We start from the raw sequence: 22,973 nt of genomic DNA, 5'->3' as shown, positions 1-22,973 counted from the left end.
TCGAGCCCCACNAGAGAACTGAAATGACCAGGTGTCAGGGAAGAGTCGCTGTTAGGAATTGCTATTTCCACACGCATGGCTGTCAACCCTTCGATCTTGAAAGTATACAGATATCTCCTTGACTACTAAGAGTAGCTCTGTGCCGGGCTTTCAAAAGGCAGTACAGCTTAAAATCTATGTGCTCTTCATAAAAACTCACTTGAAAAGAAAATGTTTATTAAGGTTTAAAAGTCATGGGGCGCCTGGGTGGCTCAGTCGTTAAGCATCTGCCTTCGGCTCAGGGCGTGATCCCGGCGTTCTGGGATCGAGCCCCACGTCAGGCTCTTCCGCTGGGAGCCTGGTTCTTCCTCTCCCACTCCCTCTGCTTGTGTTCCCTCTCTCGCTGACTGTCTCTCTCTCTCTCTGTTGAATGAATAAATAAAATCTTTTAAATAAATAAATAAATTAATTAATTAATTAATAAAAGTGAGTCTAGCCAGGGGTATTTGTCCAAATCAAGGGTGAGACTGAGAGGAGCACATAAACGATGGGGGCTTTCCAACGCAATGCATCCTCTTCAGCATCCTGTTGCCCTGGGGCTCAACTGTCCTTCTGCCGGAATGGTGGCAGGCTTCAGAAGTNGGGAGCCTGGTTCTTCCTCTCCCACTCCCTCTGCTTGTGTTCCCTCTCTCGCTGACTGTCTCTCTCTCTCTCTGTTGAATGAATAAATAAAATCTTTTAAATAAATAAATAAATAAATAAATAAATAAATAAAAGTGAGTCTAGCCAGGGGTGTTTGTCCAAATCAAGGGTGAGACTGAGAGGAGCACATAAACGATGGGGGCTTTCCAACGCAATGCATCCTCTTCAGCATCCTGTTGCCCTGGGGCTCAACTGTCCTTCTGCCGGAATGGTGGCAGGCTTCAGAAGTCACTCCCAAAGCACTTGGCGTGACCTAGAACAACAACCAGGAGTTAGATGACCCACTCTTTCTTGAAGATGGGACTGTGTTGTTTCAGTGCACATTTTTCCCAAAGCAGATCTTTTATTGGTCACTTCACAAGTGGCTGGGCTCCTTCCAGTCTGTGCCAAGCCTGTGTGCTGTCCCTCTGGCTGCCTTACTCGTCATCGTCACTGGGATTGGAAATTGTCCCCATCTCCCTACCCAGCAGTGCACGCTGTGCATGTGACAGCCTCTGGACAAGGGAGGGCTTTGGAGCCAAGGCCAGGGTTCGGTGGTTATCTTCACTGCTTCAGAAGATCATTCTCCAACCCAGGGAGCACGTTCTCCCTCCGCTGAGTTCTCTGCATCCAGCAAGTCTCCGTTTGGGGGAGGTGATGTGGTCTCTTGCCAGAATCGACTTAATTGATCTGGCCAAATGGAAAGAACATGTCAAGGCAACAAAGAATCAACTGAAGCTAGCATGACTTTTTTGACCTGACCTCTTATAAACGTTGTTCAAGCAGGGATGCCGAGCCATCGATTCGATTTTCTCCCTCTTGCTCTGCAAAGTCACCTTGCTGCTAATAAACTTAGCTCAAAACCCAGGAGAACACAGTGCTGCTGAACACTGTCTTAAGCAGAAATATAGATTATTATTTTAAATTCTTCCAGAATGGAGAAGTTAACTCCAATTGTTGCATGGCAACAACTTATAACTTTCTCAACCTCAGGGGTAGTCTACTTTGTGTAAAGCTTTGACAGCTGTGTGCTCTATTTGGGAAGTAAATGGCCAAGGGAAGTGTACAGCAAAATACTCTGCAGGTACTCCAACCTGTGTCACAACCTCTCCATGTAAACTTTGAGGTTTGGACAGATCATTTAGGAACTGGAGGAGAATGCCTTTCTCCTCCTCTCTATCCAAAACCCATGTGTGGCATGGATTCTTGTAATGTCGGGTGCTCCTAATACTTTATATTTTGTTGAATAGTAATATGCTCTTTCCATAGAGAAGAAGGGAGCGATTAAGAGGGGGGGAGAGAAGGGAGACAGGTGAAGAAGAAGGATGATGGAACAGAAGAGAAGGGAAGAACTTGGAAAGGAGAATGGAGAGACTGACAGATACACCTACCCTGGCCCTTCCACATTTCCTCTGTGCCACATGGCACCTTACAGTTGTTGAAGGGGGAAAAAATGTTCAAGGACACTGGATAATGATGGGAAGGGAGATTCCTTCTGGACCACCACAATAGGTGTAGGATCACTGCAATGGGATTTTCTAGTGGGGGAGAGAGATGCAGCTCAGCGCTGAATGCTGCATGGGAAGTAGGGGTCACAGCCAAGGAGAGGTGTTGTCCTGGATGGGAAATCTTCAGCAGGGAACATCAGGGGTAAGGGAGGTTCTGGCTAACCCGACCCAGCAAGGTCTTGCTGAAGGCAGGCCAGGTGGGCAGACCTCCACTGGGGTTGGAGGCGGGAGGGAAGGAAACCCATCAGATATGGAAGGTGGGAGCTTCTTAGTAAACTGACTCAGCAGGGTTTTTGCTAGAACTGGGTTTTCCAGAAAGGGGCATGGATAGGCCTGTAGGAAGGCTCAGCTGGACTGAAGTTGAGTCAAGCCAAGAATCTTCATCACCACTCCATCCTTCTGCTCACAAAGAACTGAACATCACTTTACTTCCTTCTCCACATCATGCTCTCTGTTATTGAAGCCTGCATGACAGCATGTTTGCCAGGTAATCATCTTCTTAGAGTTTAGATTCCTTCCCCTCAGTGCTTTTCTCCTCCCCTTCAGTGTGAATGTTCATCCCGATCACACAGTCCTGCCTTTTCTGTTCCTGCTATGCACACTGCTCACGTGTGAGCCCAGGAACTTCAAGCTTCAACGAACATCTATAATCCTGCTTCTCCTAAATCTGCTCTGTCTTCAGGCATCCCTCCCCTGAACCTAGACTCTTCTTTCACCCCATCACAGGCCAGTTTCACCTAGACACCGGTTCAGACCTAAGCAGAAGCACGTGTTTGAAAGCAAACATGTTTTCTTTCTTTTTTTTAAATTTTTTTTTATTATATTATGTTAGTCACCATACAGTACATCTCTGGTTTTTGATGTACAGTTCGATGATTCATTAGTTGCGTATAACACCCAGTGCACCATGCAATACGTGCCCTCCTTACTACCCATCACCAGCCTATCCCATTCCCCCACCCTCCTCCCCTCTGAAGCCCTCAGTTTGTTTCCCAGAGTCCATAGTCTCTCATGCTTCATTCCCCATTCTGATTACCCCCCTTTTCTTTATCCCTTTCTTCCCCTACCGATCTTCCTAGTTCTTATGTTCCATAGATGAGAGAAACCATATGATAATTGTCTTTCTCTGCTTGACTTATTTCCCTTAGCATTATCTCCTCCAGTGCCGTCCATGTTGCAGCAAATGTTGAGAAATCGTTCTTTTTTGATAGCTGAGTAATATTCCGTTGTATATGCCCTTCAACAGATGACTGGATTAAGAAGTTGTGGTCCAGGGGCGCCTGGGTGGCTCAGTCATTAAGCGTCTGCGTGGCTCAGTCATTAAGCGTCTGCCTTCGGCTCAGGGCGTGATCCCGGAGTCCTGGGCGAGCCCCACATCAGGCTCCTCTGCTACGAGCCTGCTTCTTCCTCTCCCACTCCCCCTGCTTGTGTTCCCTCTCCAACTGGCTGTCTCTCTCTCTCTCTGTCAAATAAATAAATAAAATTTAAAAAAAAAAAGAAGTTGTGGTCCATATATACAATGAAAGCAAGCATGTTTTCTGATATTCGTCTTGCCCTTGCAATTCCACAAATAGTTTAGCAATCCACTGTCTAACACTGGAAATCCTTAGCGTCCTTCTCCTTACCTTCCTACCTCCTTGTTCAATAGGCAGCTAACATAATAAAAAATATTATTATAAAAAAATAGGCAACAAAACCTGTCTATATCAACCCTGAGTGTCTCTTCCCTTATTATGGCTTTTATCTGGAAATACTATAGCAAGATAAATGACATAAAATCTCAATAAGGAAAAGAAGTAAAAGAAATGCATGGGGAAACCATTATTGGGGAAATAATTTCATTAGCAACTTGTATTTGTTAACAATCTCAATATTTGAAATATTACTCATTACCCACAATTGTAGAGAAAAAATGGACAAGTTACAAGGAAAAAAAAAACTGTGTCAAAAATATAGATAAATGGGAGAAATTCCATTAAGTTAGGCAGTCACTGATGTTATTCACTTGACAATAAATGTAAACAAATTGTGAATGCTGTACTTTTATAAAAGACAAATTCTCTAAAATGTGTTTATTGGTTTTACTTATGTTTGTAGCTGGCCACTGCGGTTCCCCGGATCCGATCGTGAACGGTCATATCAGTGGAGATGGTTTCAGTTACAGGGACACTGTGGTTTATCAGTGCAATCCTGGTTTCAGGCTGGTTGGAACTTCCGTTCGGATATGCTTGCAAGACCACAAATGGTCTGGACAGACCCCAGTCTGTGTCCGTAAGTACACTGCAAATGAATTCAGCAGGTACTTCCTTTGGTCACATTTTTTCTCAGTGTGAGGTCTTAGCACAGACATGTGTATCCTCCAGAGTGAAAGAGAATGGATAACGCCCCTCTCACCTGTGCTAAGGGAGACGCTGTGGACATGGCTTCCCTTTTCTGTTTCCTTCCTCCAGTTCTGTCCACAGTGAATGTGCTCCCTAACTCATCTCAAACAGGTCCCAGGACAAGTGATGTCCTGCACTCATTTTCCTGATTTTATCAGAGGATCAACAAGGTGGAAACAGAATCTAATTATAGGAGGGCAAACGTGCTGAGTCCTGAGTCTGCAGGTTGGCTTTGCAGAGTCCCAGTAGCCTCATGCCCCTAATCTACTATGTGGCTTTCTATTTTTGTCATTGTTTCATCAAGAACACAGAGTTTTGTAAGCACTCCTTCCTTTAAAAGAAAGAGGTAAAACCATATAATGATTGTCTTCAAATTTTATACCATCCAAGATAAATATTGGCCTGTATTTTTAGAAGATGTTGTACTCTCCGTTGCAAAATTTGTTTTAAACCTATTGTTTTTTTATTTTCCCCTAGTATATTCTTTATTTTCCCAGGAATTAAACAGAAGAAATGTTGATATAGCTCTAGATAGTGAAAGGTATTCTCTGGGATGATGCAGTGGGAAATGTGCAGGTCGGGGGCGGTAGCTTTGCTTAGAAGAAAGAACTGTTGACAAGATAAATGAGGAAAACACCAGGTTTATGACTGTAATGTGTTTCTTTTGAAAGGGCCACTGAAGGATATCTTTGGGATTTGTATGGCTGTTCTTTAGGACATGACATTAATGACAGTTCACTACATTTCAAAAGATCTTACAGTAGGGATTGTCAAAGGAAGTGCTTATTTTGCTAATTTTGTGGTGTTAAAATTGATATTGGAATAACTTATGCATTTGCAATTTAAATTATCAGCCAAGCCTCTATAATGTTTCAAAACAAAGGTTCCACAAAATTGGCTGGTGTGGTCTAAAGGGAAAATACTCAAAATTCATAATTAAGAATTTTAGCACCTCTTGTTTTTCACTGCTTTATTATAGAGTTATTTGGTACTCTGCCATGATGTAAGAATAATTATTATGCTGAAGAAAGTGCATTTGCCGGTGTTGGGTATTTTCCACAATTATAATATAAACCAGGGGGTCACCTTGCAGTTCTTCCTCGTCGTTTTCCCTTCCAAACATGCATAGGATTTGCAACATGCCTGTATGTCTGTTGATGAGGGACTATGTGGGAGGGCGATGGCCTGGGTATTTTCTGACACTCACGACGGCTGTCTTCCTACGCAGCCATCACATGTGGCCACCCTGGAAACCCCGCACATGGATTCACCAACGGCAGTGAGTTCAACCTGAATGATGTGGTGAACTTCACCTGTAACACTGGCTACCTGCTGCAGGGTGCCTCTCGAGCCCAGTGTCGGAGCAACGGTCAGTGGAGCAGCGCTCTGCCCACCTGTCGAGGTAGGAAAGGCTCCCGGAATGAGCCCTGCCGGCCGAGGGTAGCAGCCGATGAACACACTGAGGTACCCGTGTCCATGATGCTTCTCTCAAGGCACAGGACGCTGCAGGTGCTTTCACTGCTCAGTGGGGGGAGACATTCATGAGAATAAAGTACAAATCCCTCCCTGGCCTTTGTTGGTACTGGCCAGGTGCTCGATCAGAATGGTCTAGGACTCTAACTAGGGTAGACTTCTCTTCCATTTCTTTGTCTTTATCCTTTCACTCATCGACACAGCATCTTTGGATTCTGAGGCTCTAGACTACAGATGCATTTAAGAAGGTCTCATTGCTTTTAAATCCCTCTTTTTTTCATTTATTTATTTTTTTTAATTGCCACGTAGATCTAGGTTAAAACCTGAATTTTCAAGAAAATGGTATTTTGGAACTTTTGTATTTCTAGATGTTTGAGCTCGTAATATGTAAGGTTCTGCTTTGATGCTTTCCATTAAAACATCTCGTGCGCCGAAGGTGAGTCAGACTTTACTGTGAAGGTGAAGGAGTTTTATGGCAGCTATGATATGAGAGCAGATACTTAATGAGATTTTCTCTCGCTGACAATCACCCACCTTCCCACTGGGCCCCCAAGGAGGCTACATCCAAATAAGACAATAGCACAGTGGGATCCAAGCAATTTTTAAAAAGAGTTATGTGAAATTGGTAACAAAGTGTAGAGTTCTGGTACAAGTTGCTATTGGGGTGCTGGGCTTAGCTGTGGATGAAGCACAGTCTCCTAATTTAACTTCCCTCTAAACACTAGTATTAGATTCACCCTGTTTCAGTGTAGAGAAAGGAGAAAGCCCCCTTGGTCCCCTTGTCCTCACTCCCCCCAGAAAGCAGTCTTCTGTCTATGATGTGGTTGAGCGAGGGGTGCAGAATGCACTCACTGAGTTTCTTACAGAAGAGCTCCTTGCTGGCCTCCTGACAATGTGGGTGGTCTGGTCAGCTTGAAAACTAACAAGTTTACCTTTTATTATTATTATTGTTGTTGTTTTTGTTATTGTTGTTATTATCATTTGCAGCAGCAGAAGCAGTTGTATGAGCCAGGGGCCAGGGAGAAGGGAGAGCAGGGTGAGAGGGCATCTTTGAATGTGTGTACCTGCCCAGAAAGCTGGCTTCTTCGCTTCATCCTGCCTCTGGGCACTGAACATCAGGATAGCTGCAAGAACGCCCCTCCCCTCTCCCAGGGAAGCGTGAGGTACACATATCTGCTTGAAGTGGTGAGGACGTGAGCAGCAGTGGAAAGACACGGCTATTAGCGTCTGCCCTGTGTTCCTGTGGCTGTAGCGATTTAGAAAAAGATTAAACAGCGTTAATCAAACTGTTTTCTCCACCTGTAGGATGAGGGAAAAAATAGAACAACTGAAACCATGATTAAAAATGCATGTCCGTAAACGGGGGTCCAATTTCTCTTTATGCAGGGGTTCAGCATACATGGGCACTGAAGGCTTAGGCACATCAGAGCGCCCTAGATCTGTTCCCCAAAGCCCTTTGATTCAACTTAATAGAACGTTTATTAAGCTCATGCTGTATTCCGAATGCTAGCCTATGCACTATCAGTACAGAGATGGGTAAAGTAACTCGTACCTTTAAGGAGATAACAGTGCAGAAGACCAGGGGAGTGAGCAAATTAGGTAGGAAGAGTGTCACCCACCGATGCTGAGACATCATCCATTTGACACATAATACCTTCTTGCTGGACGGAAGATGGAATGAACTCAAATTGTGGGCTTTTCATGATCAAACCTTTTTTGTGATCTATATTCCATGTTCCTCTTATACCAAAGAAGAGGAGTAGAAATTAAATGCTATCATTCATTAATGATTTTCAGGGTTTTAGATGCTGTGCTAGGTCCTTTAGATGTCTACGGCACAGCATAATGCTGGGATGTGTAGTCACTGCTTCAGTCTTAATTTTTGCCTTTTCTTACCTTTCTCCCTTTTCTCAGAAAATATGAAGGTACTTAATTTCTTTAGCAGACTTATTTTTCAGAGCATAGAAAATAAATGTTTTAGGTTCATAGAAAAATTGAGCAGAAGAAGCAGATGTTCCCCCACACAGGACTTCCCCCACTGTCAGCATCCCCACCAGATGGTGCGTTGGCTACAATTGGTGAACCCACACGGACACGTCATCATGGCCCAGAGCCCACAGTGTACATCAGGGTCGTTCATGGTGTCATTCATTCTATGGGCTTGGACCAATACATAATGACATGTATCCACCCTGAGAGTATCATACAAAATAGCTTGACTACCCTAAAAATCCCCACTGCTCCACCTGTTCATCCATCCCTCCCCAACTAACCCCTGGCAACTACTGATCTTTTTACTGTCTTCCTAGTTTTACCTGTTCCAGAAGGTCATGTAGTTGAAATTATTCTGGATGCAGCCTTTCCAGACTGTCTTCTTTCACTTAGCAATGTGCATTGAAGGTTCCACCATATCTTTCCTGGCTGGGTAGCTCATTTCTTTCTTGTGAGGATGATATTCCATGGTCTGGATGGGCCACAGTTGGCTTATCCATCACCTACTGAAGGGCATCTTGGTTGCTTCAAGTTTTGATAAAGAGAGGTAATATAGAGGGTTTTGTGTGGACATGAGTCTTCAATTCCTTTGGGTAAATAACAAGGAACTAGATTGCTGGGTTGTATGGTAAAAGCATGTTTAATTTTGTGAAAAATCACCATCTTCCAAAGTGGCCACACCATTTTGCATTCCCACCAGCAATGGGTGTGGGTCCCCGTGGCTCCACATCTTGTCAGCTCTTGGTGTTGTCAGTATCCTGGATTTTGGCCGTTCTCATAGGTGTGTAGTGGCTCTCCTGTTGTTTTAATTTGCATGCCCCTGATGACATTTGTGTGGGGCATCTGCCGTGTGCCTCCTTGCCAGTGGTGTATCTTCCTCGGGGAGTTGTCTTTTATGGTCTGTGGTCCAGTTTGTATTTGGGTTGCTTGCTTTCTTACTGTTGAGTTTTAAGAGGTCTTTGTATATTTTGGATTAATAGTCCTTTATTCGTCACCTCCTTTGCTAACATTTTCTTCTACTCTGTGACTTGTCTTCTCATTCTCTTGGCACTGCCTTTTACAGTGTAGAACTGTTAAATCTGTGCCCCATTTTGAAAGCTGCTACATCCAGTGCATCTGATGAAGGGGGGAGAGAAGGCAGGCAGATCAGTCCTACGGGTGTTGAGTGCACTGGAATTCACCAGAACATCTCGAAGGTGCCTTTGCTCACCACATCTTGTTTTCTATTGTTTTGGTTTCTTCATTTTTGAGCAAAGAGATAGGAACTAGGGCACAGAATTTACATGTTTATTATAAAACCAGGAAAAGTATGATTTCAAAGAGGACAGGCTCATAAAGGTGGTGAAGCCTTGGGGGAAAAAAAAGCATAAAACTCAAAAGTTGAAGGTAACAAAAATAGCTACTTCTTAAACAAAATTGCCAGGGATTCACAATGCATATTGCAGTACAAGCTGATTCTTATCTTTTGTGGTTCCTTGAATAATTCCACAGAAGATTTAGGATGTCATATTTCATGCAAGCCTAGCTGTTGTGCTTGATTTCTTCTCCCAAATTCTTGATCATATCTAATTCTCAAATGTCTGATTTGAGTCGGTCAATTTGAGGTAATCCTACAATGTGTAGTTGGTTTATGATGTGAAAGAGAAACTCCACCCAGAACTTTGGAATGGAACTCTGAATAAATCTCTGCTGAAGTGAGGCCTGACTACATAGAGATTTCTACAAAGTCTGTCTCCTCTCCGGGGCCACCTCATTGTTCTCAAACTCGGCCCTTAGCAGGAGAAAGCTCTATGTGAGCCTGCAGCATTTCTGATCCGTCGGAAGGCTCACACCCGGGACGCTAGCTGTAATGCTTTATACTCAACCCCATTAACAGTATCTTTGCAATGAGGATTAGGAAAGTAAAGAAGGTTTGTTTTGTGTTAGTAGTTATATTTTTCGGAAGAAATATATGATAAGTGACATGGTTGCAGATTTCATAAGAAGGAATGAAAACAAGTATCTCAGATATATTTTAAGAATCAGATTACGTACACTATCCTGGAGGCCCATGGTTCTATGTAAAAGCTTGCTTTGAGCCTTCATATCCTAAGTTCCAAAACGCGTGCCAGTAAGCTCAATGGTTCCGTCAGTCCCGTGGCAATGCCAAGTTTGACAAAGTTTTAGGATAATTCACTTGATATTTCTTTGCTTAATGTAATAATTTTCATATTGCATACAAACTTTAGGTGGTTTCCCCTTTCTAACCTGTAGTTTTGTAGGATTGGGGGTTTAAATTCAGAGATATTAAATATATGTCCTTATGTGATTACACACATGAAGATAAACAAAATTAAGAAAATATGGGGCTAGTAAAGTTTCAGTTATGACTAGAGAGGAATAAAAAAAGGAAACAATAAAAAAAAGCTCACTGAAGAGCCCCTATGCATATGATTGCATGTATATGTCTATGGAAAAGCATACGCATTATCATTGTATCATATTGTCTCATACTATCCAAAATTTAAAATGGTAAAGTTTTCCAATTAAGGGAAACATAAGAAACAATTCCATATTTGTGGCTTTATTTAACCCAAGTCTTCGGTAGGTCTACTGCTGATTGTAGGGGCCCCAGAAATGAACAGCGAGCTCTCTCCAAGGGCAGGAAGAGTGTTGGAGCTGGCAGCTCCCAGAAGCTGCCCTTAGATCCCTATTTGAAGAGTATTTTCCAGGGGGAAGAGGGGGATCGAGGTCTACCCTTTAGATTTTTCTGCAGGTGACACAGGATTGCTCTGTGCAGACACAGTGCTGCAGGGCTGACCTCTCCAACTTACTCCTTGCGTAGAACTCAAGACGGAGTCTATGGTCAATGATCTGCTTCACATCAGTCTCCTTGCATGAATACTCAAGGAAAGACACCCTCCTCACATATTTCTGGAGTTCTAGATACACCAATGCCTGTGAAATTCTTCACACAAAGTGTCTGGCACACAGTAGGTCCTCAGTCCTCCCACCGTGTCCACATACCTCTGAAAGTTCTATTTGCTCAGGAAAGTTAAGCAATCAATTATAATCCATGATAATTAATTAGAGTGTTTATCTTTTATCAAATCTGAATGTGTGAATTGCCGCTAAAACTTACTTTATCAGGAATTGAATAAGATGAAAATGTAACTCTCATGTATTTGAAAAACAGTCCTAAATGACCGTTCCTTTTTTGCTTTTTTTTCTCTGTGACCAGCAATCCCATTTTTAAAATGTTGATTCATCCAGTTTGTAAACAAGTCCAAAAATGTTTATTCTGTGCAATAGACTGAATATTGCATAGTTATTTTATCTTTGTGCTCTAAACTTTGTGTAATTCTTTCTATTGAAAACATTTTTTTAAAGATTTATTTATTTGTATGTGAGAGAGAGAGTAAGGTGAGGGGCAGAGGGAGAGAGAGAATCCTTAAGCAGACTCCCTGCAGAAAACGGAGCCTGAAGCAGGCTCCCTCCTACGACCTTGAGATGATGACCTGAGCTGAAACCAAGTGTTGGATGCTTAATCGACTGAGCCACCCAGCCATCCCTATTGAAAACATTTTAAAACATACTATGCAAAACTCTAATCAATTATGAGTGCTCTTTTTTTTAAAAAATGTAGTGAACTAATTCTTACTCCTTTTTCCCACCACCACCAGAATTAAATTGGCTATTCTTATGTTATGAAGCATCATTTTCTTATTTTCCTGCTCATGGTCAGGTTTTTATGAGTGTAAAAGAAAATGGAAAGAGCAGGATTCAAGACTAAAAAGAAATAGAAACACAGATTTTCTGAAGAATTATGTTGAAATCAAAAAAATATATATATCTTCCACAATACGAAGCTGTCAGCTAAGAAGTCAGGACTAGTCATTCCTACTTTTTTGAAAAAATGGAAAGAGCAGGATTCAAGACTAAAAAGAAATAGAAACACAGATTTTCTGAAGAATTATGTTGAAATAAAAAAAAATATATATATCTTCCACAATACGAAGCTGTCAGCTAAGATTTCAGGACTAGTCATTCCTACTTTTTTCNTCAGGACTAGTCATTCCTACTTTTTTGAAAAACCAAACTTTGGGAGGGGATGGATGTTTGTGGCCTTTATGGTGGTGATGGTGTCATGGATGTACACTTACCCCAAATCGTACGGTTGTATATGTCAGATACGTGCGACTTGTTACGTGTCAGTCGTCCTTCCGTAAAGTGGTTAAAAATAAGAGCGCTAGGGGTGCCTGGGTGGCACAGCACTTAAGCGTCTGCCTTCGGCTCAGGGCGTGATCCCGGCGTTATGGGATCGAGCCCCACATCAGGCTCTTCTGCTATGAGCCTGTTTCTTCCTCTCCCACTCCCCCTCTCTCACTGGCTGTCTCTCTTTCTGTCAAATAAATAAATAAAATCTTTAAAAAAAAAATAAGAGCGCTAGACTTGTAGGAATTAGTGTTGACATCAAAGATTGAAAGGCACTTTGGATTCTGTTTCAGATTTCTGGTTTTCCAATAAGATTCTGGATATACAAGTTAAATCACATGGTTCTGTTATCATCATCTCAGAGACCTGCTCGGTAAAACCTCATAAATGTTTATTAATGATGAGTTAATACATTTTAATAAGTGGGTAAATGATGTAAAAAGTATGCAAGGAAATGTGTTGAAGGTAAGAATTTATTATGAAAATTGTTTCTGAAAACCAGAGATGAAACTCAGAACTGCTTTAGATAGTTCAGAAGTGATTGAAATTTTCAGATTGTCCTGGTCAAATAACAGGACGGGATCAAATCCACAGCAAACCTATGAAAGTACTGTAGGAGTTTCACTGTCCGGATGCCCCAGGGTCCACGCTATTAGTGACCATGGCAAGCTCTCCTGCATATTCTGTTATTGCCTCTTACTTTATATTTCTGCAACTTAGGAGAAATGAGTGGTCTAATTTCTATTTTTGAAAAGCTGGAGAAAGTGCCTGTGATTGAAATCCGTCGTATACCCTTGTCATCAGAGAGCTTTTCCAGGAAAACATGCTCATCGCTTTGGGTCATGCACAGAACTGAGGACTTGGGGCAGGTGTTGATTTCAGTACCTGATGAGGGAACAGAGCGGGACAAGCCAGAGACGGTTAATGACGTTGGTGTCTAATGAGATGGTGTGCAGGCAGATGACCAAGCTGACGGGGTGGGTCAGGACTCAGAGTCTGAGTGCTCGGCAATGCCCCACGGTTTCAGCATGCCAAGGGCAAGTGAATCACTCATAGAGACTGATGATAAAGTAAATCAGATCTAATAATTAGCAATTCACGTTTCAAAAACTGGCATTCTAATGTTTCATTAGTCAGGTTCTCCACACACTCAGTAATCAGGCTAGGGCGGTATTGGACAAACTGTGTCTGACTGCAGCTGTGTAAGAATAATTCGATAGGACAGGACTGAAAACGTCCACAAGCAGATTTAAGCCAATATTAGATAAAAAGGACAGTTAATACTCAGAGAAGTTTAAAAGGGAATATATTTTCAAAAGTGTAAGTCATAGGATGTGCAATGTTTTTATCTCTATGTTAGCTCAAGTATTTTTTTAAAGATTTTATTTGTTTATTTGAGAGAGAGATAGCTAGAGAGAGCACAAGTGGGGAGGGGAGGGAGAAATAGGCTCCCCGCTGAGCGGGGAGGCCGACTTGGGACCTGATCCCAGGACCCTGGGATCATGACCTGAGCCGAAGGTAGATGTTTAACCGACTGAGCCCCCCAGGTGCCCCTACCTCGAGTATTTTTAAAGTTAACTTCTCTAAGAGTAAGGAGTGTATGTAGAGAAGGCACTTAGTACATAGCTTATAAAATAGTATTGCAAGTTAAGACTCACAACAGCTATGCTAAAAAAAGAAAAGAAAAGAAATGAGGAAAGGAAAGGAAAGGAAAGGAAAGGAAAGGAAAGGAAAGGAAAGGAAAGGAAAAGAAAAGAAAAGAAAAGAAAAGAGAAAAGAAAGAAAAGAAAAGAAAAGAAAAGAAAAAAGAAAAGAAAAGAAAAGAAAGAAAAGAAAAGAAAAGAAGAAAAGAAAAGAAAAGAAAAGAAAAGAAAAGAAAAGAAAAGAAAAGAAAAGAAAAGAAAAGAGGAGGGGGATCCCTTTGGGATTCATGTCACCAAGAAACACTCATCCATTTTTATATATATGCTATATTGGACAGGTACTGGAGTAATCCTTACCTAGTTTTAGAGTAACTGTCTTTGTGACCTTGGGCATGTTACTGATCATTATAGTAATGTCCTCCCCTCCCCTCCGACATACTCAAAGGTCCCCATGCAACACATTCTGTGCACCCTCTGGAACTTCTCCAGGCTCAGCCATGTATCTATGGCAGCAGTTTTTCTCATTCTTTCTAGCTGTTGGAATTCCGCTCTGCACCAGGTGTTTCTACCTGGACCTCAGTACAAGTGTGGGCTCATGGTGTGTGGGGTGGTGGGATGTTCAGGCCAGGTGAAGAGCTCCGCAATGAGATACCAATGTCTCTCCCATGCAATACCCTCTGCTGGGCACCACGGGGCAAAGTGGACTGTCAGGTTTTCTCAGCAGGTCTGACTTGGTCTGACTCGTCTTCACCGACCTCACTGGTGATTTCACACATGACAAGACGGTTGAAGGAACTTGGTCCTTAAGCTCTGCTGATAGCTCAGGAATGCCAGGCACGGGGCCTCATCCCACCAGATCCTGAGCTGGGGATCCCACACAAATCAGGAGGAAGGATTTGGATGGAGGAGCTGTTTGTGGGGATGGACTGGGCACCCACGAACGCTTCTGGCAGCAGCCTCCTTCCCATGTGGCAGAGCACCCCACACACAGCCATGACACGGACTGCTTCAGAGCGCCCCCCCGTGGTGGATGAATAAATCGAGTTATTCCTGCCCCCAGCGGATAGATAGAGCTGAACCTCCTAGGGAGCCTTCGAAATAAAACGGAAGGCACAGAAGTGGATGCGTCTGACACAGGACTGATTTGATAGAATAAGACAGAAAAGAAAAAAAAAAATACGGGCAGATTTAGGGGGTGTGTAGACACAGCTCTTCCAACATAAAAAACAATTCAGTTTTCCCCATTGGCGCTGACGGACTGTTTATCATTGTTAAGCATAGTCGCTGCTCACTAATTTAAGGGTGCTGCACTAGGTGAAGGAACGGGGAGATGCCTGGGACTCAGCCCTCCAGTGTTCCTTCCAGGTGATTCTGTGCAACCTAAAATCCTAGAGTGGCCACCGGAAATGAGGGCATCCGTGTCTGCCACGCACCTCTCCTCCACCACAGGCAAGAGGGGCCACCAGGGAGAATCCAGCCTGGGGTTTTCAGAGCAGTCAGGCAGGAAACTCAAGTATTCTAAACCCTCTTCCCTGGGGCCCCAGAGCTCGGACAGCATGGCCTCCTCTGGCCTGCGGAGAGAAGGGTGCAGCTGGACCTCATCCTTCCTGCAGCCGTAGCCACCTCGCTGCAATGGACTCCCTCTCCTTCGTGCTCTCATCTGCAGCTGGATCCTTCTTTCGAGCTCCGAACCCGTGATGGCAGTTGCTTTGTACATCTCCTCCTTTCCCATCCAGCGCACGAGTAGCCTGTATTGAGGACAGCTGGAGCAAACCATAAAAGCACAAATAAAGAAACGCAGGAGCTCAGCGGGGGCAGGGTCCTGTGCAGCACTGGGGATCTGCTGGGCTTCCTGGCAGAGGCGTCCCGGAACCAGCTCAGTGCCGTCCACGTAGGTGGCCTCCACCCTCACGGCCGAAGACTCCAAAACTGTGTTCTGGACGGTCTCCTGAGAAGAGCATATGCACAAACACGAACACACGTCTTTAGCACGCAGGCCAAGGAAACACTAGGCTGCTTATGAAGGTATAACTAACACTAGGGGCTCTTTCTATCTCCTGGGCTGGACATGCAACTCCAAATGCCAGAATGCACCTGTGCAGGTGTTTTTCAGGTTATAAAAAATAATTAATCCTTCAAGTATATTAGACGATCTCTAGGTGGGTAAGTCTTGCTATTTCAGTGGGTTTGGTGATAGTTTTATTGTGGGTGTAATGGATGATGCAGCCTTACCATTATCTGTCTGTGCTCCATAAACATTTTTTTTTCCTCAAAGGAACTTGAGTCTTTCTTCTATAAGCTCAGGGTTGTTCTAGAAAGCATAGAATACTATTTTGCTGCACTAAAAGAGGTCTTTGTAATCCTCGCTTCTGCCCTACACCTTCCTCCTCACTGCAAAGAGGAAATCAAATGCGCAGAGAGGGTAGAAGGTTTGCCCCCAGCCGCTGGGACCCGTGACTGCAGGGACTGCCTGAGAATTAGCTGAACGGCCCCTTTCTGAGCCAGAAATATCTGGAGAGAGCGCAGCTCTCACAGCAGCTGTCTCATTCAATGGTGTGGGGGGTCAAAGCACGGGATAATCAGGGGTGTTCTTTCTTTTCCTCTGCACCTGCGGAAGCACATTGCTAATTCCCTCACAGCCGCCAACAGGCATTTAGGCTAATAGAGTGCCATTCAGATTAACCAGAGCATGTCCTGCGTGCACAGCGGACTGTTTCTCTGTGGGGCTGTTTCTAAAGGAGGAAGAGGCTTCAATCAGAGCCTGGCTTGATTTACATTTCTATTAAGTGTTGATGGAAGAATTGTCATTTTTATATGCATTCCGCATGCAGCAGAAATGACTTAAGGCACACACGTTGAAGCATTAATTAATACACGTAGGTGGCTGTGGGGGTGATTAATGACTGTGCCACAGATGGCCCTAAAATAGTACACCCGAGTAAAAATATTTAAACAAAACTATCTTGAGCTGGGTTCTATTTTAACATTTTCATCATATAAAAACTTAACCAGGAAAACTCTTTTTAGACTTTACATTGAAGTCTCTTCTTAGGAAGTAAATAAGGGAAATTAGCCTCACATCGTTGAAATTGCCAGAGGGGCAAATACACGGCTTGACAGCTTTTGAAATATAACGGCCCAAAGCGGGACGTGGGATTTGTCAAGGGAGAAGAGTTTCATGATAAGCCTCTGCTGTGATGTTGTCATCCTACAAAATTTCTAACGCCACAAGGAGCGGGCGCTCTTCAGATCTCTTTTGTTTCTAAGTGTATCTAAATGCTATGTACCTTTTTTCCCCCTAGTGGTGAACTGCTCGGATCCAGGCTTTGTGGAAAATGCCATTCGTCATGGGCAGCAGAATTTCCCAGAGAGTTCTGAATATGGAATGAGCGTCATGTATCATTGCAAGAAGGGATTTTACCTGTTGGGATCTTCTGCCTTAACCTGCATGGCTAATGGCCTGTGGGATCGTTCTTTACCCAAGTGTTTGGGTAAGTGAGGGTTATTTTGGATTCTTGTGGCTCAGAGCTCATAAGATCACCAAGAGAACAACGACAAAATTTTAAGTCTTTACAAATTGTATAAGTTATATGACATCTTTACTGATTGGCCAGAAATCACGAAACACAGCTCAAACTAGTTTAAGGGTCAAAAAAGAGAGGGAACACTGGCATGTTCTCATACCTGGCTTTGGAAAGAAATGGACCCGAGTGTATTGGGCAGCACTTGGACTCATTCTGTGTCTGTCTCCACTTATTACTGCTTGTCTTCTACTTGGACCTGGCAGACACGCTTATCATACACGGCTCAAACATGGTGGCCAGCGGCCTCAACACCTTGCACCTCTGAGCTTCACTCTGTCTGGACCAGATTCAAGAATATTGGCAAAGAGCTCTGGTAGGGAGTGCCTATCTGTTGACCTAGCATCTATGGCCAGAAGGGTCGAGTAACATGAGGGACCTAATACAGGTCTCATGAGCAGTTCTGGTACCAAGAGTTAATACAATAGAAAAGATAGTATCTTGGTAGTATCTTCCTCCTGACCCATATGATTAAATAAGAGGAAGGCAGATTGCCCTAAAGAATGGGAGTAACATTCTGAGCAGACAAAATTATAGATCATCACTGTGGCCCGCCTCAAATGATGATCAGCATTTTAGAGCAAGTGGATTAACAAGAATACATTCTTCCCTAAATAGCTATAGTCTTACTTTCTTTTAACTTGAAAAAGCATGTTGTCCTTTAGCTTAAAGACACCATCTTATTACAACAGTCTGACAGTTTAGGAAAAGGGGTGACTCTCCTTCACCTTTTAAAAATCATTCAGAAACAAAACAATCCTTAAAATAAAAATGTTATCTTCTTTGTATTCATTTTGTGTGCATAAAGGATGTGGGAAATGACAATTATATTTTAAATTGAATTTACTGAAAGAAAAGTGGTAATCTATCTTACCTCTTACAATTGCAGTGTTTTTGGTACATTTTCAGAATAAATTCATCCTGGAGAATTGTTTCCCTGTCCTTCAGTGTCCCACGTAACCCCTCCCAATCTACATGCAAACTTGTCTCAACTTGTAATTGTAACAATATAATTAATTTCTATGGAGAAAGAGTGACTTCTTTCAAAAGCAAATGCACAGCCTCATATGATCAAAAACACATCTGTAAATGTATTAGAATCTTCATCAAATTTTATCTGCTTTCTGGTTTTCTAGGCCTTCACTCGTGGGAATTTTTCAGAGAAATTAGTTTTTCTTTCTTTGTCTCCCCAAACATTTCTTTTGCGTATTCCCGGGCTGATGTGAGACTTCCATTAGTTTTTCTAATGATGCCAGTGGCTCCAAATCTCCGGGAACTAGGTTGTAAGTGACTCTCGTTCTCCTGGTTCCCACCACTTGTTGTCGTTAACGACTGGAATTACCATGCATCTGGGAACACAGGTTCTCAGAGGAGCCATTTGCTCGTACTTGCTCCAGAGCGGCCAAGCTTCATCACTAGTTTTGCTGTTATGGTTTCACTGATTTTTTTTTTCTCTCTTAATTTCACCTGGAACTGGTCATTTACCAGCCACTTACTGACTTGGCTCTAATTAGGTTCCTTTTAGGACTCTGTCAGATAAAATCTTGTTCACCAATGAGCAGATATCAGTGTAAGACCAGATCAATCTAAGGGCTAATGTGACTCACGGGGATGCTCAATGCCTTTCCACTTTCTGAACCTACATCTCTGGTTGAGATCACTTTTGGGTTAACAGTGATCCCATGCAAGTAGTCTAGGCTGTTAAATCGGGAGCCTTGAATAATTTGTTGGGAGCCTGGGTCCAGTCAGCTCTTCGCACGTAGAGCAACATTTGCCCGTCGTTAACCCTAATTGGGGACCTTATGGAAAAGGAGAGAGAAATCTCCACTGCCCTACCTTAATCTGGATTCCAGAATTTTCCTCTTTGAAAGATAATTTATGATTAGATTATAGGCCTGATTTGGCATGATTTTAAAGAAATGAATGAGAATACTGAGATTATTTTATAGAGTAACTTGAGGAAAAATTTAATCACTAATTTTTTATTATTATTAATTATTATTATTACTTAAACATTTTAAACTGCCACCTGATCAAAGAAAAATTGTTAGAAGGGTCATCATAGATCCATGAACTGGAAGAGTACACAGATATGACAGAGTTTGGAGCCAAGCAAGTATATAATTGTCATATTAACTGAAGAGATAATGGAAATAGTTTCCATGAATCTATGTAATTTCTAACTTTTTGGGTCATACTGCTTTTTTGGATTATGGTTAAGGACAAATGGGGAAAAAAATGTAGGTAAAGTGACTTTGGCTTTGAAAGCCTAGCTATAGATTTCTATCTTAAGCAAAACTACCTCAAGATAAAATGAAACAAAAACAAACATCACTGACAGACCCCCTTCTTGTCTTCAGTAATATATGAGTATCTAAGGTGGGGGAGTGTTACCTGGAAAATTATATTTGTTATCCATTGGGGACTGCAGGAATTTTCCAGTACATTTAGCTGCTTTTCATTAATAGGTGATGTTTGTATGGGTGTCGCTGTGGGAGACCTATCAAGACAAACAGTTCAACAGGACTGATGTATTCATTTATTGAAATTTTTCCTTCAGCCATATCATGTGGCCACCCAGGGGTGCCTGCTAACGCTATCCTAACTGGAGAACTGTTTACATATGGTGCCATAGTTCACTATGCATGCAAAGGGAGCCGGGATCTTGTAGGCAACAGCACTCGAATTTGTCAAGAGGACAGTCACTGGAGCGGAACGCTACCCCACTGTACAGGTGAGGAATGACACCATTAGATAGTGACCTGAAAGGTATAACAGTACAGTCATTTGAAGCTAGCATCCATGTCCAGCCGAAGACACCAGCATTCTGCATGGCCGTCCTCATCTTCATCAGTACCCTCGAGCACCAGTCACTTCACACTTCCTCCTGTGGGAGTCCTGGGTTCTTCGTCACCCTGACCAAGAGGCCTGCCTCCCTTCATTCAGTTTGTCCCTGTCCGTTCTTAATTCCTTGTCCGTGCTTCCTCGGAATTTTTCCACATCTTTCCTGTCTCAGGAATTGATACATTGACACCCTTTGGAAAAAAAATCTTAATTTTTTCATAAGTAGTTCTTAAATAAATAAGAGTCAGTGAATCAACAACTCTGGATGTAATTGAGAAGAATCAAACCTCTCATTTGATTGTTTACTATCCAATACACTTTAGCCCTGTTTTGCTTTTATTATCCATACCGATGCAGCAGATAAACCCTGCGTCCATTATTCCCAGAATTTTATTTCTTCCAGGGAGTATCAATTTTTTGTCATCCACGTATTTTGATAAGCGCGTTTGTGTTTAGTTATACAGAAACAATTTCTTCATGTTTTTCACTTTTGCGCTATGATAAAGAAAGTCTTCCTCACAAGATTTACAGAATGCAGTGTGACTGTAACACATTTAAGTAACTTTCATTCTGGGGTGTCTGGGTGGCTTAGTCTGTCAAGGGGCTGAGTCTTGGTTCCCACTCAGGTCGTGATCTCACGGGTCATGGGATCAGGCCCCACCAAGAGCCCCTCATTGGGCTCTGTGCTTAGCAGGGAGTCTGCTTGAAGAATCTCTCCCTCTGCCCCTCCAGGCCACTCCCTCCCCGCTTGTGCACTTATGAGTTCTCTCTCTTTCTCTCTCAAATAAATAAATCTAAGTAAATAAGTACATGAATAACTTTTCATTCTTCTTAAACATAACAGCTCTGTTATAAACTAGTCTAATGACATTGTGTTTCACCATATGTGTTTGTGTTCAATAGGAAATGACCCTGGATTTTGTGGTGACCCTGGGACCCCAGCACATGGGTCCCGGCTTGGGGACGAACTCAAGGCCAAGAGCCTTCTCCGCTTCTCCTGTGAAATGGGTTACCAGCTGAGGGGCTCTCCTGAGCGGACATGTTTGCTCAATGGCTCGTGGTCAGGACTGCAGCCCGTGTGTGAAGGTGAGTACATTCAAGTCGTAAAGTCAACCTTATAGATGGAACCGTGTATTTCATTCTAAAATGACTGGTACCATTTCCACAGAAATCCTAGAGACTGAACTTTTGTATCATTAAACTACTTTCTCCCAAAATGTATAAGAGAATCTTCAGAACTCATGACTGGGTACATGGAGATATCCTGTCTACTCAAAAGATCATCTAACACAGATCCTTAGCTTTTGAACATTTATAACCTAGAAGAGGTTTCTGATCTAATAATAATTTCTTTGTGAGTTGGTGGCGTTTTGTGGTTGCTGGTGGTGAAAAACTGATAAAAAGAATAGTGAGTAGAAGGAGTGTAAATCGCTGAAGGGAATTTCTGCAAGCTGGGATATGCTTCACTTCCCATGTTATTTCCAGTCTATTGGTGACCCTTGCCCAAAACACTGCATTACTAAAGAACCTACGGTGATTCTCTGTGTAATATTTTGGAGTGAATATATTTTATTTTAATATTTGAGAAGCATAAGAGGACATGGTGGGATACCTCAGTAATAACAGAAGACCATGAATACTTTACCCTGTCATGTATTGGCAATGCTTGCCATAAGCAAAGGTGTCATGAGATACCACGAATTTGCTTAGAGTTTAAAAAGGAACTGATTTAACGGATGACTGGATTAAGAAGTTGTGGTCCATCCATACAATGGAACAATACTCAGCTATCAGAAAGAACAAATTCTCAACATTTGCTGCAACATGGGACGGCACTGGAGGAGATAATGCTAAGTGAAATAAGTCAAGCAGAGAAAGACAATTATCATATGGTTTCTCTCATCTATGGAACATAAGAACTAGGAGGATCGGTAGGGGAAGAAAGGGATAAAGAAAAGGGGGGTAATCAGAAGGGGGAATGAAACATGAGAGACTATGGAGTATGAGAAACAAACTGAAGACTTCAGAGGGGAGGGGGGTGGGGGAATGGGATAGACTGGTGATGGGTAGTAAGGAGGGCACGTATTGCATGGTGCACTGGGTGTTATACGCAACTAATGAATCATCGAACTTTACATCGGAAACCGGGGATGTACTGTATGGTGACTAACATAATATAATAAAAAAACATTTAAAAAATAAAAAAATAAAGAGGCAGTAGTAGGCTAGTTCAGTGGGCTGTTTTCCTCAAAGTTGTAAATTTCCTTCCACTGGCCAGTGAGAATAAAATGTGCTTTCTATTTATTTCTCACCAAGATTAAAGTAGTAACATATAATTTTGCTGTACTTTTAACCTTTTGAAAGAATTTTAAATCTTCAATAATCAGGGCTGCAGCCTGATATTTTTTCCTGAACATTAATAATGTAAATGAATNCCCCCCGCTTGTGTTCCCTCTCTCGCTGGCTGTCTCTCTCTCTGTCAAATAAATAAATAAAATCTTTAAACAACAAAACATATTTAAAGAAGCAGAATAAAGTGTTGTAAACTTGGAGCCTAATTTTTCCGCTTTCTCATTTTCTCATTTTTAGATTGATCAATAAAAGAGGATTATTATACAATAGGGAGTATTATCCACTGAGGCAGTATCACCTCAATTTTATTTATGTGTATTCCGCCTTTATCATTTTTCCCCCGTC

General features: G+C 42.4%; 1 protein-coding gene across 1 annotated transcript in view; it reads left to right on the top strand.

Annotated features, from left to right (window-relative positions):
• CSMD1 (CUB and Sushi multiple domains 1) overlaps positions 1 to 22,973 on the top strand; it is a 1,986,149-nt gene that overhangs the window by 1,923,446 nt on the left and 39,730 nt on the right. Inside the window, exons 54-58 of the mRNA XM_034647758.1 lie at positions 4,266 to 4,439; positions 5,778 to 5,951; positions 17,154 to 17,342; positions 19,993 to 20,166; positions 21,180 to 21,362. Coding sequence (XP_034503649.1) covers positions 4,266 to 4,439; positions 5,778 to 5,951; positions 17,154 to 17,342; positions 19,993 to 20,166; positions 21,180 to 21,362 — 894 coding nt within the window. The remainder of the gene's footprint in view (positions 1 to 4,265; positions 4,440 to 5,777; positions 5,952 to 17,153; positions 17,343 to 19,992; positions 20,167 to 21,179; positions 21,363 to 22,973) is intronic.

The sequence above is a fragment of the Ailuropoda melanoleuca genome, chromosome 18, assembly GCF_002007445.2.
Source record: "Ailuropoda melanoleuca isolate Jingjing chromosome 18, ASM200744v2, whole genome shotgun sequence".
Lineage (NCBI taxonomy): Eukaryota > Metazoa > Chordata > Mammalia > Carnivora > Ursidae > Ailuropoda > Ailuropoda melanoleuca.
This window is presented reverse-complemented; position numbering and strand designations above follow the sequence as displayed.